The sequence below is a fragment of the Tympanuchus pallidicinctus genome, unplaced genomic scaffold (genome assembly GCF_026119805.1).
Source record: "Tympanuchus pallidicinctus isolate F22 unplaced genomic scaffold, pur_lepc_1.0 scaffold8, whole genome shotgun sequence".
In the NCBI taxonomy this organism is placed as follows: domain Eukaryota; kingdom Metazoa; phylum Chordata; class Aves; order Galliformes; family Phasianidae; genus Tympanuchus; species Tympanuchus pallidicinctus.
In genome coordinates, this window is record NW_026294802.1 from 16,034,221 (window position 1) to 16,051,291 (window position 17,071).

At 44.0% G+C, this 17,071-nt stretch overlaps 1 protein-coding gene across 3 annotated transcripts in view; it reads left to right on the forward strand.

Annotated features, from left to right (window-relative positions):
* The window catches only part of GRIN2B (glutamate ionotropic receptor NMDA type subunit 2B), a 203,290-nt gene that overhangs the window by 154,702 nt on the left and 31,517 nt on the right, over positions 1-17,071 (forward strand). For all 3 annotated transcript variants that reach the window (XM_052669472.1, XM_052669473.1, XM_052669474.1), the window contains 2 exons: positions 16,078-16,286; positions 16,580-16,751. In XM_052669472.1, coding sequence (XP_052525432.1) covers positions 16,078-16,286; positions 16,580-16,751 — 381 coding nt within the window. The remainder of the gene's footprint in view (positions 1-16,077; positions 16,287-16,579; positions 16,752-17,071) is intronic.

Genomic DNA, 17,071 nt, shown 5'->3' on the forward strand with positions numbered 1-17,071 from the left:
TTTTGATGCCTATAAACAGAGTGGGTATGTTATTTTCTCACCAATAAAGAGCTTTTTCCCCAAAGTGTCTCCATTCCCCAAAAGGCTCTAACTTGAATCACGGTAAAATGATAATACAAACATTCTGCTGGGACAGAAATTACTGAAGCAGAGTGAAGCAGTGGCTGCCATACGATCATTCTAGTTGTAAAGATCACTCAGATGACTTGGTACAACCATCAGCCCATCCCCACCATGCCCCTACCATGTCCCTCAGTGCCACATCCACATGCTTCTGGAACACCTCCAGGGACAGTGACTCCACCACCTCCCTGGGCAGCCTGTGCCACTGCAGCACCACTCTTTTGGAGAAGAAATTCTTCCTTATATCCAACCTGAACATTCTTGGTGCAATTTAAAGCTATCACCTCTTGTCCTATTGGCTGGTTGCATTTACTTTGAATCCCAAGCTCTCAGTGGTGGCTTGCCTCCTACCAAAACTCAAATAGCAGCCAGTATCTTTGTATCCAGAGCAGAAAATAAAACTTGTGAGCCTCCAAGGAGGCCTTGACCTTTCTTGACCTTTTCAACTCTCTGGGGAAGTGAAAAATCTGGGACAGCCTCTTGAAGAAAAGATCTCCAAATCTCTCTGAAGCATCGCTGAGAGCTGCATGCCAGCACACAGAAAATGGCCTCTGACCATTCAAGTTGTGCTTCAAGCCTGGTGGTGCTTGCTACAGGCTCTGCGTGAATGCCACACTATGTTCCCACAGCTCTGCATGAAACTGACTCTTGACTGGATTTTCTGAGGGATTTTTAGCTCTTCTGGTTATGCTGGGGAGCATGCAAGTAGTGTGTGGCTTCCTGGGGTATGGCACATTTCATATGATTATTACCTTTCAAACTACCATCTTACATGGGTGATATAAGTGGCCAACTTTATACCCTGTTCCCTATAATACCCACTTTCAAAACAGCATTTCTCAAATCATTTAGAAAGGATGCAAGCTTTTTTCTTTATTGTCTCAGAGTGACTTGTGAAATCTGCAGTGCTGTGGGTGTAGGCACACATAATTTTACAGGTGTATAGGATCCACAAGCTGCTACACTTGAAGGAGTCATTAATACTCTAATAGCCTCTGCTGAGGTTTGTAGCAGGGATGAGAGTGGGCAGCCCGCTGTCCCTCCTGGTACCCAGTCCAAAGGGTACAGCTGGTACTTGTGTGCAGCCTCTGTCTGCACCACATCCAGCCATACCACAGAAGAGGCTCTGAGCTGCTCCTGGGTATTCACTGCCTCCACCTGGAGTGTGACAGCAACTAGGGGAACAACAGAGCTGATGAAGCAAAAAAGATTCAACATTAGAAGCTCAGTTTTTTAGCCATGTCTTTGGCGTCTCCCTTCAAGGCTCTTTCCTCTGTTAGATTCCCCGTAGGGTATGTTCATAGTTTTTAGATTTCTGTGGCAGCACCAACTCAGACTTATCTGAAATCAGTTAGCTCAGGTCACAGGGTAAGAGCTAGCACAGGGTCAGGGGAGAGAAGGGGATGCTTGTGTTTCCAGTTGACATCAGCAACACTCCTCCCAACCCTCCCAGCCATGCCTCTCTTCATTTCCCCTTGTGCCCTGAGTTCTCTAGCCAAGTCTCCTGCGTGCTTTTCTGCGTCTTCTGTGGTTTAGTGGCTACTTAAATATTTATTTATGTAGAACTCTCCCCGCAGGGAATGCTTTATGAATGCAAAGAAGGAGTATTGTGAGAGATGGAGGGAATGAGCAGTCCCTAAAGGGCTCGGTACTGTCTGTTGCTGAGAGGCAGAAGCTGCATGAAAAAAAAACCAAAAACTTGTCCTGGAGAAAGACTAACATACAAAAGAATGCTGACACATGTACGTATGCACAGACACACGTATGCATTTACACAAACTGAAACAAAAAATAGCAGCTGAACGCAAGGAGAAGGAGTACTTGCATCAGTGAATAGTTAGAGTGCCAGCTCTGGTCAGTTATGGAATTTGATTTCTTTTAACCCATAGAACACTGGCATTTTACAGACATCCCATCCAGAAAGATAAAGGCACAGGAATATCTAAAGAGCTGCATGCAGGGTCAGCTGGACTTGAATTTCTCTTAGGCTACAATTAATTGAAGGGCAGGCTGTACGTGACTAGTGCAAACACACCTGAATTTGCCTCTTGATTTAGGTGCTAATAATTTCCTTGTAGACAGCACATACGAGAATCTGAGGTCTTTTATTGTTGTGGCTGATACTGTGAGCTTTAATTGTATGCAAGAGGCAGCTCAGCTTGTTGAATTCATTAATTGCTAAGGCGTAACATATTCAGTTAATTGGATTCTCTGCTAGATGGAGACGTATTTATATGTATTTGTATATGTGCTTAGTGTATATATTTAGCTTCACAAAGGCCGATATTAATGGAACGTTAAGGTTGCCTGGTGAAATAATCAGAAGATGAGAAGTGATGGCTGTTCAGTCACAAGCACAATCTTGTCTGTAAAGAGGAGTAAGACCTGGATTACTGGATGTTCTTGGCACAGCAGACCAACAGCCAGGGCTGAAGTTGGCACTGGGGCACATTTGTGCTTGTATGTCACCATGAGGCTGTTCTGCACCTGATGGACCACTCCATCACAGTGCTTATCACCAGGGACAGATGCTCACCCTGTCCTTCTCCAAGCCTGTTCATCCTGCACAGGTCTTGGATGCTGCTTCTGTTTGCAAGTCAGCACCACACAGTGAGCCACAGCTCTCAGCTGCAGCTGGGAACAGCATTGTAGGAACTCAGAGGAGAGCAGACAGGAGAAGCAATCCTACCCTCCAAGGAGGTTGCACCCACATCTACCCTGTGTTGCACTGACCAACTGCATGGGGTCCCTGGTTGGGCACCAAGGTGGTATGGAGCCCTCTCCAGGGAGAGCTGTGGCCTGGGGTGTGCACTGGCTGAGTGTTACACTGAGCATGGGAATGATGTAGGACTGCTTCCCAGAGGCTGGAAGGGGCTGGGCTGAGTGCTGCTGTGCCAGCTCAAGCATCACTGTGCTCCTTCTTCCAGGAAAGGTGTCTCTAGAGAGCCAGGAAAGACAGCTGCCTGCTCACTTGTGCCACTCAACTCCCAGAGCAGCTGGAGGTGACCCAAGAATGTACTCATGAGCTTTAGTTAATCTCCTGATTCCAAACTAGTTCTCGGCAAGTACTGTATAAAATCCCGCTGTTCCTTTTACAGCTGTTGGTCCGCATGCTGACCTGCTGCATGGCTGCTCTCTTATCAGCCAGCGCCATTTCTACTGCTGAGTGACGATGCACACAGCTGCTCTGCAGCAGGCAGCACCCTTCTGTGACAAAGCCCTTCTTTGTATGAGGGGTGTGAGGTGCTGTAGGGGCAGCCCTAAGCTGCATGATTTCCTCTGAGATGAGGGAATAGAGGCATCTGCTTGTACTGACTTATGCTGCTGCTCCCAACTCTTATATCCCTATTCACATGCAACCCCTTTGCACTGCAGGGTGGATTATTCAGTGCCTTTCATAGAGGGAAAAACAGCTCCAGAAAGCTTAGATGGCATGCTTAAAGTCACACAGCAAGCACAGGACAGGATCACAGCCAGCACTTGGGTCCCTTCCCCCCAGGGTGCTTGGGGAGAAAGCATCTGCACTCTGTGCAGCTGCTGCAGCTGCTCAGGGCAAGTCTGCGCTGTGAAATCCAGCATGGAGCTGTCTGTGCTGGCATGGGCTAGTAATGGTAAGTCCACACTGTGCAGAGCAATGCCACAGGGACTTACCAGCATGGTGGGGTGCAAGGCAGCTGCTTGAGCCTGGCGAGCTGCCTCAGCTTGCAGCTTATCCCTGCTGGGCTAGCATGGCTAGACAGCATCTGGACCGTAATGGCTTGTGTCCAGCCCTCCTGGTGTCCCTGTGTCATGTACCTCTTCCCTGATGCTTCTGCTCCAGGGTAACGCAGACCAGGCCAGCTTGGTTCCATCCATACCTTCCATGCAGATCAGGTCTCCCACTCCCTTAGCCAGTTACAAAACTATTGCTGCAAAGCGAGAAACCTTCCAGCATATTCTGCAGCCTTGGTGCCTTCCTTTCCTCTTCTGGGCACTATGGCCACAAGACACTTGCCAGCTTCACCCTCTTCCACGTCCTTCTGTGCTCCCTTACAGTTTGGCCTCTACTTTATCTGTCCCTTCAAACCTCTTGGCAAGGTCAGGGATGCTGCTCCCATAATAACGTGGGTCTGAATAATCTCTGCATTGGTTCATTGGTTTGCTGTCCATTGCTGTTTCTTTATTTCACTCGCCTCTGCCAGTGCCTGGTGATTCAGTATTTCATGGGCAGCTTTTTCTCCTTCTTTACTGATACTTTATTGGCCCGTTTATTGGTTTTGTAAGGGCTCGAGCACATTCATAGAGTTTTATAAGCAATTACATACAGCAAAATAAATGAACAGTGATTTCATTTTTAGTTTGTGTAGTCAAGCTAGGAGCTGCCAGTCTTGTTTCCTGGGCTGTTTTAATTCTTTTGCTTCAAGTGTCTTTCCAATTCAGGGATTGAGGCAGGGACCCCATGGAGAAAGTTGTATGCACTTATTAATTATAACTTGAATCAAAATGTCCACACACAAGTGGGAAGAAAGAAAGGTTGAAGAGGAAATCATAAACCTCCTATTTCCTAATAATTCAATATAAGTAAGTTCCCTTCCGTGCAGTTTGCTTTATGTTTTTTTTTTCTTCTTTTCATTTCTTAATTTTTTTAATTTTTTTCCCACAGGGAAACCTCAAAATCTTTTCTGTAGAAATGTATTGTTCATTCTCATATACACCGAGCCTTCAATACTGAGTCTGACTCTTTAACCCGGTAACTAACCTGCATGTGTTCCACAGTGGTTTGCCTTTCTTCTGCCTCCTAAATGGCAAAGTGCAAGTGATGGTTTCACAGTGAAGTGCATTTAAAAGGTAGAGGAGAACATAGGTGGCTTGTCTCCTAATATGGCTTTCTTTCTTTCCTTTGCCCTGCTAAAGCTAGAACATTCTTTGTTATTAACAGACTGTCCTACTGGTAGGGGCATCCCCACTGGTTTACTAGGTTGATGGCTTAGCTCTTGAAACATTTGTGCTCAGATGCCATTTGGGCTGTCTCCTAGGATTTCTGCAAGAAAGTGATGGAAAAGAAATGATGATTATTTAACAGTTTATAATGCAATTAAGACTGAATGAAATTTGATGGGCCAAAGTAAGAATCACATCCTTAGCCAATCAGGGTAGCCTCCCCCTTGACTTTCAAGTGCCTGTTGCAAAACCTGGAGATGTTGGCTTTTCTCAGAGAACCAGCCTGAAGATACTTGTAATGGCAATGTCAGAGAAACTAATTACAGGCCTTCTACTAACTCTCCGTGTAATAGAGGTAACTATCTAGTACACACACATTTAAATATGTATATGAAGTCATCTAGCTAATTCCAGATTTTGCGAAGTCATTTCATACATGGACTTATATGTGCCTCAGAAGACCTTTTGCAACCTGCTGAGAGCCTCAGCTTCGTCTTGTATCTCCAAGACTGCTGCTGTGTGCCTGTTCCTCTACTTTCAGGCTGTAGAAAGGGAATTGCACAATACCTGCTTTGTTGTTGACATGTTTTGGGACAAAATGACATACGAGTCTTTGAAAAATAGGTGTGCCTATTTCTGTGTGTCCATCTGTGCTCAGAGAATGGCAGAATTTTATCTCCCTACTGCCATGCTCGCAGGAGCAGTCCGTGGCTTAACCCTGCTTTGCTAGCTAGAACTGACAAATCAGATAGCTTCTTCTCTCCTTCCCAGGATGCGGATTTCAAGGTTACCTTTCTCTCTAACCGTACTCAAGTCTGATCATACTCCTTTTGCGCAGCCCAGATGGCCTCAGCTGGGCCCTTGGCAGCGCTGGATTCCAAGCCCAGATCAGCTTAGGATCATTGCTGCTGGGGGTACCTGTGTGTGTATTTGTCTGTACTTGTGTATGGATGAGAAAGGAGTGAAATCTTTCGGCAGAGCAGCTCCCTGCTGCTCACAATGCTTCCTGGCTCCAGGCAGCATGGCAGCAATGCATATGTGTGTGGTGAACCAGCTGTCCCACTGGTGGATCCTATCCAAGGGTCAGGTCTTGTCTGTAGGGTGCAGGTAGAGCTGCCAGGTCTCGTCTACTGTTTGGGCAGTGCACCATGGTTTTCAAACAAAGCCCAGTGCTTGTCTGAATCAGTGGGTTCTGCAGCTTGTGAGCTGTCTTTCTGGAGTCTTCATCTCCTGGTGTCATTGCAGCAGGGACTGTGCATGGTGATGGGATGCAGGACCACTGGCATGCAGGTGTTAGGTGCTAAGTGGTGATGGGACAGGGAATCATAGAATTACAGAATCATTAAGGTTGGAAAAGATCATTAAGATCATCTAGTCCATCCGTATGCCCATCCCCACCATGCCCACTAACCATGTCCCTCAGTGCCACATCCACACAGTTCTGGAACACCTCCAGGGAGGGTGACTGCACCACCTCCCTGGGCAGCCTGTTCCACTGCAGCACTATTCTTCCTGAGAAGAAATTTTTCCTGATATCCAACGTGGGAAGGAGCTGGGGCATGCAAACCTTCACTGAAATCTTGCTTCCAATGCAGGCAGTAATTCCTCTGGAGGTGTGTTCCCCTCTTGTCCCCAATGAGAGAAGAGTTGAATGTGTTGCATCTCTCTGCTGAAGGTGTTCATGCAGCAATGCCTACCTGTGTGGCTCTGCATGTGGGGCTGTTGCATTGAGGGCAGGGTCTGTGGCTCATGTGTGCAGGACGCTGTGCCTGCCATGGCACCCCCCACTGCAAGTTCAGGGATCTCTCTGATATTTTCATAGATGTTTTTCAAAGCAGTGCCTTCTATCTTGCTTTCACAGCTTAGAGAACAGCAGGGTTTAGGCAGCTCACTACCTCCTTCTTTGGGCTGCCACTTTTCCTACCCCAGTGGGGGCCTGCTTTGACACAGAGCCTTTCTCAGCACAGAGAGATGTCTTTGGCTTTCCTCTGGACCTGTGTTTTTAAGCATACTCTCAGCCTCAGTTCCAAAGAGATGCTGGGAGAAGATGTTTGCGCTGTGTATGAAGTAAGTGTTGCTGGACAGAGGAGCAGACATTAGGGGTTCACACATCACTTGTACAGGACCCACTCATCAGCCAGAGCTCTAAGCAGTCTCCCAGATTGTAACATGAATTGGCAAGTCCATCCCTCCCTCTGTGTAACATGTTTTAAGGGAAGAAAAAAGCCTGAGTGAAAGAAATGAAAGCTCAGCAAAATGCGAACTCAAGCCCAGCACTCAACAGGGAAAGCCAAGGGGAAAAATCATTAGGTAAGGCATTACATGCATGGACACGTACTGGATGCAGATGCACACCTGCACAATGCAGATGCCCTGCTGTAGACCTGAAAATGCTTTCAGAAGGCATTTAGATGCCTATACATGCACATAAAAATACACTTATTTGTAAATCTTTGTCACTCCTGAACCCCCTGTCACACAAAACATGCAGTCCTACCAATATGCCAGCTACATTTTTCCCCAGCTCATGATTCTGCAGAGGAGAGCGGCATATATGCTCAAGGTGAACTGTTCCTTCATCTTAGATGAGCAAGGGTAGGAGTAATATAAGCTCCCTGGCTTTCTCCAGATCAGAATCAGACTAGCCTGGTGTTGCTGGTTTTTAGGACATTGTATTAAACTCCCCTCTCCTCACCCAGAATCGTTTCAGAAGGGCATGATGGCTCCAAAGGGTGCAAACTTTACTGAGGAGCCTAAACCAGGGGTGTTACTACTCATTAACTGGAGGTGAGTTGTGTTGGATGGTACATTCACTCTGTAGTGCTTTTTGTATACATTTTTTTCTCTAATTCTTGCAAAATCCTAACTCCTGATTCTGCCCTCTAGAAGCTATTGCTTTGCTGAGTTACATCCTTCAGCCTACTCAGATCATAGGCCACACAACCACAAACAGCTCCCCTCTAACCTCTTCCCTTGTGTCTCTCCGTTACGCCTGTGCTGATTATAGCATGCACTTCTGTAAATCTTAGTCACCCATACATCATGGAGTATTGAGGACCTTGAGTCCATACGTATCTCTCGAAGCCATACAGCTCCTGTGTGCATCAGCCTTGTCTGGATGAACCACTTTCTTCACTGCCGAGTTAATGCTACCACCAGAAACAACACCATCACCTAGAGGAAGCTATAATTTCAGGCTGTTTTTATGCCTGTAGTGCTCTCATGATACCCTCTGGTTTGGAGGAATGATTTACCAAGGCAAACATCTTGGCATTCATGCCGTCCTGACCTTTTTGTGACACCAGTGGAGCTCCATAGTTCATTGACTTTGCAGAAGACAGAAGCACTCAAAGTATATCTCATTAACCTTCTCATACTAATCATGGCAGAGGACGGGACCTTAGCAATTGCAAAAAGCATATAAATGCACCTAGAAAGAAATGTTTCAGCAGAAATAGCAAAAGCTGTGTAAATGCCAGACCTTAGTGAGCTGGGGAACTGTGTTTCTGCGAAGTGCTTTTCTTCCCAGAATTGCAGAAATGAGTTGTAGAGCCAAGGCTGATACTTCACCCCGTCTGCATTATGCACTAAGCCTCTCTCTGTTACATGTTAGGTGCTCTATAAAGATAAAGAAAAATCCACCATCTCTTGTAATCCAGATGCTTAACTGAAGGGCTGTTAGAAACAATTCCTGCTTCTGAAGGTGCAGTGAAAAAAGCAACCTTCCCCAGCTGGCTGTGGAAGATGAACTTGAGGTTCACAAAAAAAAAAAAAAAGGGCTGTTTTTATGTTAATTAATTTCACTTGTGGAGCATTCACAGCCACTTCTTGTCTGCATTGGTTGATGTGGCTAATTAATCACCCTAAGTGTCTGTAAACAGGAGATTTTTTTTGCTTTCTGTGGCATCTCTACCTGCCTATGTGAGGATGGAGACCTGTAGCTTCACAGCAATTGGCAATAGCTGTGAACTCAGCAGTGTGAGAGTGAGAGTCACAGCTTAACCAGTCTGGGTGAAGGCTAAGAGGGATGTTCTATTCTCAGAGCCATGGAGAAAATTTTGCTGCTGAATGAGGAAAGTATGAGTTCGAAAAGGTGGAGACATTAATAATAAGAGCCTTTGTGTTCACATGGGATAGCTGGAGGACAGAGATACAATGATTAAGTTTTGACATCTGCAGACTGTAAAGGCAAAGACAAAAGGCTTTTCACAGAGGAATTACTGCTCCTGTTTTTGCTTCCTAAGGCCAGTGGACTGGAAAGGCTCATCTGGTTCCTTCTCTGCTGCTCTAGACAGCAACATCATATAGACCTACACAAACCCCATTTTTGTTATCTTCACTGCTTATTCTGGCTGGCTGTTCTAGAACCTCTCTCCTCTGGTGGTTAAAAGCCATCTTGTTTTCAAGGCAAATTTTCTCATAACCAGTTGCTCTTGAGCCAACACTGTTTTTCTACATAAAACAAAACAACTTTCCTTCCTCCTTGACTATCTGTCTCCCCTTTCTTTATACAGAGCAATCATATCTTCTTCTGGCTTTCATTTATCTAGGTTAAACAAGCCTTTTAATCTCCTCCTTTAAGGTGGGCTCTCTGTTCCCTTAATCAAGCATCAAGCCAAGGTTATTTTTGATAACTTGCTTTTCTGTAAGGTTCTTTGCTGCTTGCCCAAACCAAGTGTAAAACAGCATGACCTATTGTCTATTGAATAATTCTGAGGTGAAGAAAAGTGTCACCAATCAAATCTAGAAAAATGAGGCATCCAGGTGCTACTGTTAAAATTTGCATTTGTTTCCTACCTTATCTAGTGACACTCAAGCCTTTTAAAATGACTTAGTTTCTGATATAATTCCTCTTTAATAATGGTAAGAACATCTCTGTCCATGAAAGCTAAGCCTGTGAATCTCCAGCACATCTCTGTATGTCATAGTTTCAGCAGGGATGGAATTGTTTTCTTTAGTGTGCCTAATATAATGCTATGTTTTGGTCCTAGGACACAAACAATGTTGGTAACACAGATGTTTATAGTTGCTGCTCAGCGGTTTGGTACAGAGCCCAGGATATTTGCAGTGAAGGGCTCAAGGAGCTGGGTGGGAACAGAATTAGGAAAGCTGACTTGAACTGGCCAAAGGCATATTCCATGTCCTACGACATCAAGAGGAACAAGTTTTGGAGGGGGTGCGAAGGCATCTGTCTCTCTTCTTCTGCGTGGGGGGCTAGCTGGGCATTGGTGGTGGGGGGTGCATCACTTGTTATATACATTTGTTATATACATTTATACATTTATATATATATACACACACACACATATATATAGTCATAATTATTATTCTTTTATCTGACTTAATACATAGTTTTATCTCAACCCATGAGTTCTACTTTGTTTTCTGTGATTCTCTCTCCCATCCCACTGGGAAGCAGAAAGTGAGCAAACAACTGTGTGGTGCTCAGTCACCTGCTGGGTTAAACCATAAAGCTATTACAACCCCTGTAAAATACCTTAAATTGGCCTTCTGAAAACTGTTTTAATCCCAAGTGATTTTATTTTATTTATGCATGATTTATTTCATTTCAGGCTACTGCAGCACAAATGTTCCAACCCCTCAGGTTTGCATTTACTATTATGTACTCCGAGCAGGACATACCTTTGGCAGTGTCCCAGTTAAAACTATTATTTCTATGGTATTTCTATTATTCCTACAGTAGCCCTTTTCAATCCTGCCTAGTTGTTCTGGTTTCTGTATGTCCTCATTTAGAATCTACATGAATTGTACCAACAAAGCTCTTACTTCTCCCTAGACTCTCCCACCTTTCTAGAGGGGTAAGGTATGCTTTTGCATCAGCTATGTTGCCAATAATATTACTGTTTTCTGCCAGATATTCTACCTATATATTTTCTATATTTGATTTTCCCTTTTTTGTGTATTAAAATCATATGTAAAAGTTACATAAGATCTTTCCATTTAATTGACAAAAGAATAAGAAGCAGAAAGCTTTCCGTACTTACTGTAAGAATTCCCACATCTAGCTACATGTGTATATCTCCCAATTTCCATAGTATTTCTGAACCTCATGACTATTTCTGTGTTTATTCACTCCATGCACTCCAGAAGCGAGAACATACAATTATCTCCATTTTACACAATGTGAAGCAGAGACACAAGGGTGTCTTTGCAGATCAGGTCCCAGAGGTCCTTGGCAAAATAGGGAATTGGTGCCTTCCAGTTCCTGCCCTGTGCTGTTGCCTTTATGTTCCCCACTGGAATGAAAAAGCCCCTCAGCTCCTGGAAAAGAAAATGTAATATAAAGGAGAAAAAATGTTTTGGGAAAAGCAGAAAGTGTTTGACTCCTAAATGAGTTTGGAATGATCTTTTGTTCTTTAAAAGGAACCAAATACCTTTCGTTCCTTTTCTTGCGTCTCTTCGATACAATGAGTGTCAGGAAGCTAGAGAAGATTTTAATAGAGTAGTGCAAGGCATTGTGCAAATAGGAGCCTGGATGAAACAAAAACTATAAAAGACTTTACCCAGGCATAGTTCTCCTGGCATCTCTTCAAAATCGGTAACCTAAACCCCAAATCAAACGCAGTATGTCTGAGTATCTTGCACAAGAATTGTGTCTCATTTCTTTATACCCTGAATCTTTCACTCCAGTTTAGTCCTTGAAGGGCCACATTTTGATGCGGTTTTGTTTCTCAGTCTGCTGACACTGGAAGTTGGAAGTTTCTCCAAATGCTTTTGTGGTCCTTCACAGACATACTAAGAGGAACTGAGAGGTTGTCTTCTCTTGTGGCTGCAACAAACAGTCCTGGAGGTTTATGGGAGAAGCTCTTATTTGTCTGCACTATAAATCTGAAGGAGGGCTTTGTAAATGGTTAGTTTGAGTGCTGGTCACTTGAACAGGCAGTTGTTTTAGCTAATGCAGCACTTAAGGTATCTACTGAATGAGACTACCCAGCCGTTGTGTTATAAATATCTTACTGACCTGATAACACTGAAAAGGGCAAATGCAGAAGAATAAGGAAATATACTGTCCTGGTATAAACTGCAGCAAGAAGATTTAGGTCAGACACTGGGGCAAAAACAACCCCACACTTTTTTAATGGCAAGGATAGTTAGGCTGCCCACAGAGACCACAGTCTCTCTGCCAGTGAAGGGACAGGTTGGGCAAACATCTGTCACAAATGACTGTTACAAGCCTTAGCTTCTCTTGGGAGGGGAGCAAAGCTCTGTTAAGAATTAGTTTTGGGGAGCTAATATGCTACAACACCTTTCATTAAAGATACGCATTAACATACTGCAGAACGCTTTTGTTCTGGCTGCATCATACCGCGGTTGAGGCAATTTGCCAGCCTGCTGGAAGGCTTTTGGAAGGCTCTGACTTATTATAGGCAATTGTACCTTTTGTCTGCCTGTTATAGCTTATACACGTAGGCAAACCGATAGCATCGTGATTGACTTTTTGTTCTACAGTTGCTCTCACTTTCTTGTTTTGTAGATGTGTTGGACTTCCTCTCCCAACAGCTTGTTAATCTGAAGTAGGATTCTGTATTTTAAGATGAGAGTTGGCTTCTCCCCTCCCTCAACACCTCCTGATTAATCCCAGTCCAAGTGACCTCCCTTTCTTGATAAGATCTGGTGTGGTATGGACAGAGAATGGGAAATTAAGGTGAAAATTTGGCTCTAGGAGCCCTCCCCTGGCATATACTTAGGTTTTGGACAATATTTATAAGGGGCTGTTAATGGTCTCTGGCATCCTTATTTTTGCTGATTCTGTGACCCTGCAGTAATCCTGGTGGGAGTTTGGATGACTGGACTCTGATCAGAGAACACCCAGTGAGTCTAGAAACTGCAGGTTGACAAATATGTAGGATGCCTGGGATGGTTTATTTTTCCTCTTTTTGCTGAGGCAAGCACTGAGCAAAACCTAAGTAATAACAGTTTACAGGCTGTTAATACCAAATATCCTGAGAGTTCAGAAGTGCCTTATTCTGCTCTGCACAGCTTGGCAGGTTATATTCTTTAAGAGCAGGCATCATTATCCGGACAAATCTGTGACATTTAATTCTTTTGAGGCTAACCTCTGTCCCCAGAGTGAATTGCTCCTTCTCTCTCATGGCAGATTATCTAGCATAAAATTCACATTTTAATTTTTTTTTCTCTTGCATTGTCTCTGTCCTGTGCATGAGATGCTTCTTAGTATCTTTACTATCATTGTCCACATGTGGCTTAAAGCCTGTCTTTAACTACAGGTGTACACATTTGATCCTTACATGTGTGAGCATGTGAAGAAGTTTGCCCTCCCTCAGTTCACAAACTTTTTCTGATTTTCTCTGTGTCACTTGTTCATACCCAGTACATGTCCCCAGGTGTAAAAATAATTATACGTTATGCTTGATTGCACGGGTTAGCAATGAGGTACAATATTTGCATAGATACTTGAGACAGTCCATAGTTAAACAGGCCAGACCATTTCCTTACATTCAGTTTTTCCTCCTTTTCAGACGATTTACAAGGACTTCACTAGTATAATAATGAAGGAGCACGTACAGCTGTATTTGCAGATTAGGTACTCCGGTGCACAGGAGGCCATGACTGTTGCTGTCATTCTAATTTCATAACATTGGCCCATGTAGTACAGTGCTGTGAAATATGCCTAGCATGCAGCCTTATGAAGTCCTCTTTCTGTACCAGAGAACTTCTGGGTAATTACGAGTTGGGTTTGCCTATCTGATCTAATTTATCACTTAGGGGTTTATATCATGCCTATTACTGTGATATCTAAGTGCTGCTGAGATACTGCAGGATGTCTCTTTCATCAAGTGCTTATTTCTATGATAAGTTAATGTTATTGAGCTGAAGTCTGTGCTGTTCTGTGCAGCATCTTAATCGCTGCTCCCCCCTGAGCCCTGTGTGTATAGTTATTCTACTTGTGTGGTGGCTTCACTGAACTGGTTTTAGGGATTTGAGATCAGTTACTTGAAGGCCAAAGTTGTGCTGCAGAAATCATGGCTCAGCTGATGATAAATTGACCTACTCGATCGATGAGAGGGAAGTCCAAGGCTGAGCAGACTGTGGGTGAGCATATGGATATATGTGCTCTGTCCCCTTAGAAATGCACTTTCCACATGCCGACTTACATAGGGGTGTGAGTAGAGACTGTCTGCTATGTTCAACATAATCTCTCATTTGTGGGTAAAAGGGGCCACCAGTTCCCTGGGCTCCCACTCTGCCGACTTCCACTTATTGATTAAAGCATATTTAAAAATTAAAACAACATCTCAGTGCCCACTCAGCAACCTACTGCCTGGCCACTTCACCTGCTTCTGGTAGAAACCACAGTCTTGCTCTCCGTGGGGTGTCGTGTTTGCACTGCAGGGTAGATGGGGAGGTTGCTGTCTCTGGGTGATTTCTTCTGCCTTTCTTCTCCTTCCACCAGCCCTCAGAGTGGGTTTTTCTTTCATGACCAGATGAAGCGGTTGTTTGTTTGTTTTGAAGGTGACAAGTGTTTTATGTGAATTCTGGCTGCTCCAAAATGCCAAACCCCAGCTGGGCTTTGAGTTTCACAGAATAACCGCTGACACCTAATGAGCCTCTAATAAGTGCTTCTCCCTCCCTTCTTGTCGTTTAAATAAATAAATGACTGAAATTTGGGGGTGGTGGGAGGTGGTGTTGGATTGCAGTGGAATGAAGCTTTTCTGTTTACCCACCAAGCAGGTACACTGCTAAAAGCAGTCACACAAGCTTCCCACGTACACATGCAGCCTCCCCCCCCCCCAATGGCCTGGAGGGCTTCCTTTGAGGATGGAGCAGGAAAGTTCTTTCTCAAGCCCAGTTAGTTTCTTGCCCACTCAGCTTGAGCTGCGAGCCAAGGTGCTAATTAGTGTCAACTGTGATGGGGGGAAATGAGAACAAAGGCAAGACTTTGATAGTTCAAAGTGTAGTTGATGTTCAGGTGTTTTCTTTTCCTGGAATTTTTGCAGAAGCAGTCTACCATTGGCAGTGGGCATGCTACACATATCTTCTCTTAAGGGAATGGATTCGCTTCAAAACAACTCTTATTTGTGGCAGTAGGTATAAAACTAAGGAGTCCCCACCCCTCCTTTTCTGCTTTCTGAAGGTGTGATCTCTGCTTAAGAAATGGAGAATGAAAAGATGTAAAATTTCAATACATCTTTATGGAAAAATTCTGAGAATAAAGATCTTAGACACTGCTTGAATTTCTTTGTCAGAAGCAGAGCAATTCCTTGTTTCCAGCTAGGATATGTAAACACATCATTGTGAAAGGACAAGAGTAGGTATATTAGTGAGCCCTTAGCAGGGAATAAGCAGAGTACTGTTAAACAGGCATCTCTGTATATGTTTATCTCCTGTGAAGACGCTCCTAAAACTGCAGAACATCCACCTCTTCAGTCGCCTCTCCTCTGCCATTTGGAATAACTTAGTCCTGACTAAGAATGGGCAACCTATTTCCAGATGGAGTTATTTCTGGATAAAGCTAACTTTGGTTAAGGTGAATTAATGTGATTAATGTCACTGAAAACAAATGAAAACAAAATTTTGAAAAAGAAAATAAGATTTGTTTTGACTTTTTCAAGTGAGGTTTTAAAAATTACATTTTATTTCACTTTAGTTCTGTATGTATTTCTTGTTTCTTTTGTCAGGAAGATAATCATTTTTATTGTGGTTAGCAGGCTGAACTTTTCAGGAGACAACAAGATATCTGGTTGTTGCTTGGCTGAGAAAGCTGAAAGATGTCATGTCTGTTTGGCTGTACTGATGGTACCCCTCTGGTCATCCGTTCACTCTCCAGAGGATTAAACCATCAGAGAGATGAGACACTCACAGATGTATTTCTTAATCTCTTCTCTGTCTTGGTTTCAATGCATTTCCTCAGAGCCTTCTTCCCTAAAACATCTCTTTCTCATACAGGCTTGGGCACTCCAGAGTGGTTCTCCTGCCTGGGCCTGGGGATGTGCTTAATGCAGAGTGGTGGAGCAGCTAGAAGTCTATCTTATGTTTTGTATTTCTCCACAGGTGGGGAAATGGAAGGAAAAGAAATTGCAGATGAAGTACTACGTGTGGCCCCGCTTTGAGCTTTATCCTGACTCTGAGGAGCGTGAGGATGATCACCTGAGTATAGTGACTCTGGAAGAGGCACCGTTTGTCATTGTGGAGAATGTGGACCCCCTAAGTGGCACCTGCATGAGGAACACAGTCCCTTGCCAAAAACGCATTGTGACTGAGTATGTACCCCTAAGTTTGTCTCCTCCTGTTGTCCTCTCCCTTCTCAGCAAGAAGTAGGGTACTGGGCCAATACTGGCACATCCTAATAATCCTTTATAGAAAAATCACCTCAGCTTGCTCAGCCTGGCCTGTGCCCATTCATGATTAGCCCCTCTCCTGCACAGGTATCACAAATTAAATTCTCCACATTGTGGAGGGGAATTGTGGGAGGGGAAGCTCATACTGATCATAGAGAGGAATTAAGGGAATTTTCTCTGTTTTTTTTAACTCATTTTTTGTTGTGATGGTTCAGGAATAAAACTGATGAGGAGCCGGATTATATGAAGAAGTGTTGTAAGGGGTTCTGCATCGACATCCTCAAGAAAATCTCAAAGTCTGTCAAGTTCACCTATGACCTGTACTTGGTGACTAATGGCAAGCATGGGAAAAAGATCAATGGGACGTGGAATGGAATGATTGGAGAGGTCAGCAGCAAAAGGAGGGTGTGGTGGTCTTCATTCCTGGGCTGGGTGCCATAGGTCAGATCTGACCTCCAGTCATTATTCTGTTCCCTTTCAGAGAGGGGACAGAAGTGACTCTGTAGAAATGATTGACTCCTTTCTGGGCACTGTGTGAATTAAACTGCTCTGACTCTCTGACCGTGACCACCTTTCCTGCTCAGAGATTAATTATTATTCCTTGTGGTGTCACAAATTTGGCCTTTATAGTCAAAGAAAGAATGTGATATCCATGCACCAAAGAGGCTGCAGCCTAGATTAAGCTTCGATCATATATAAGATGTATA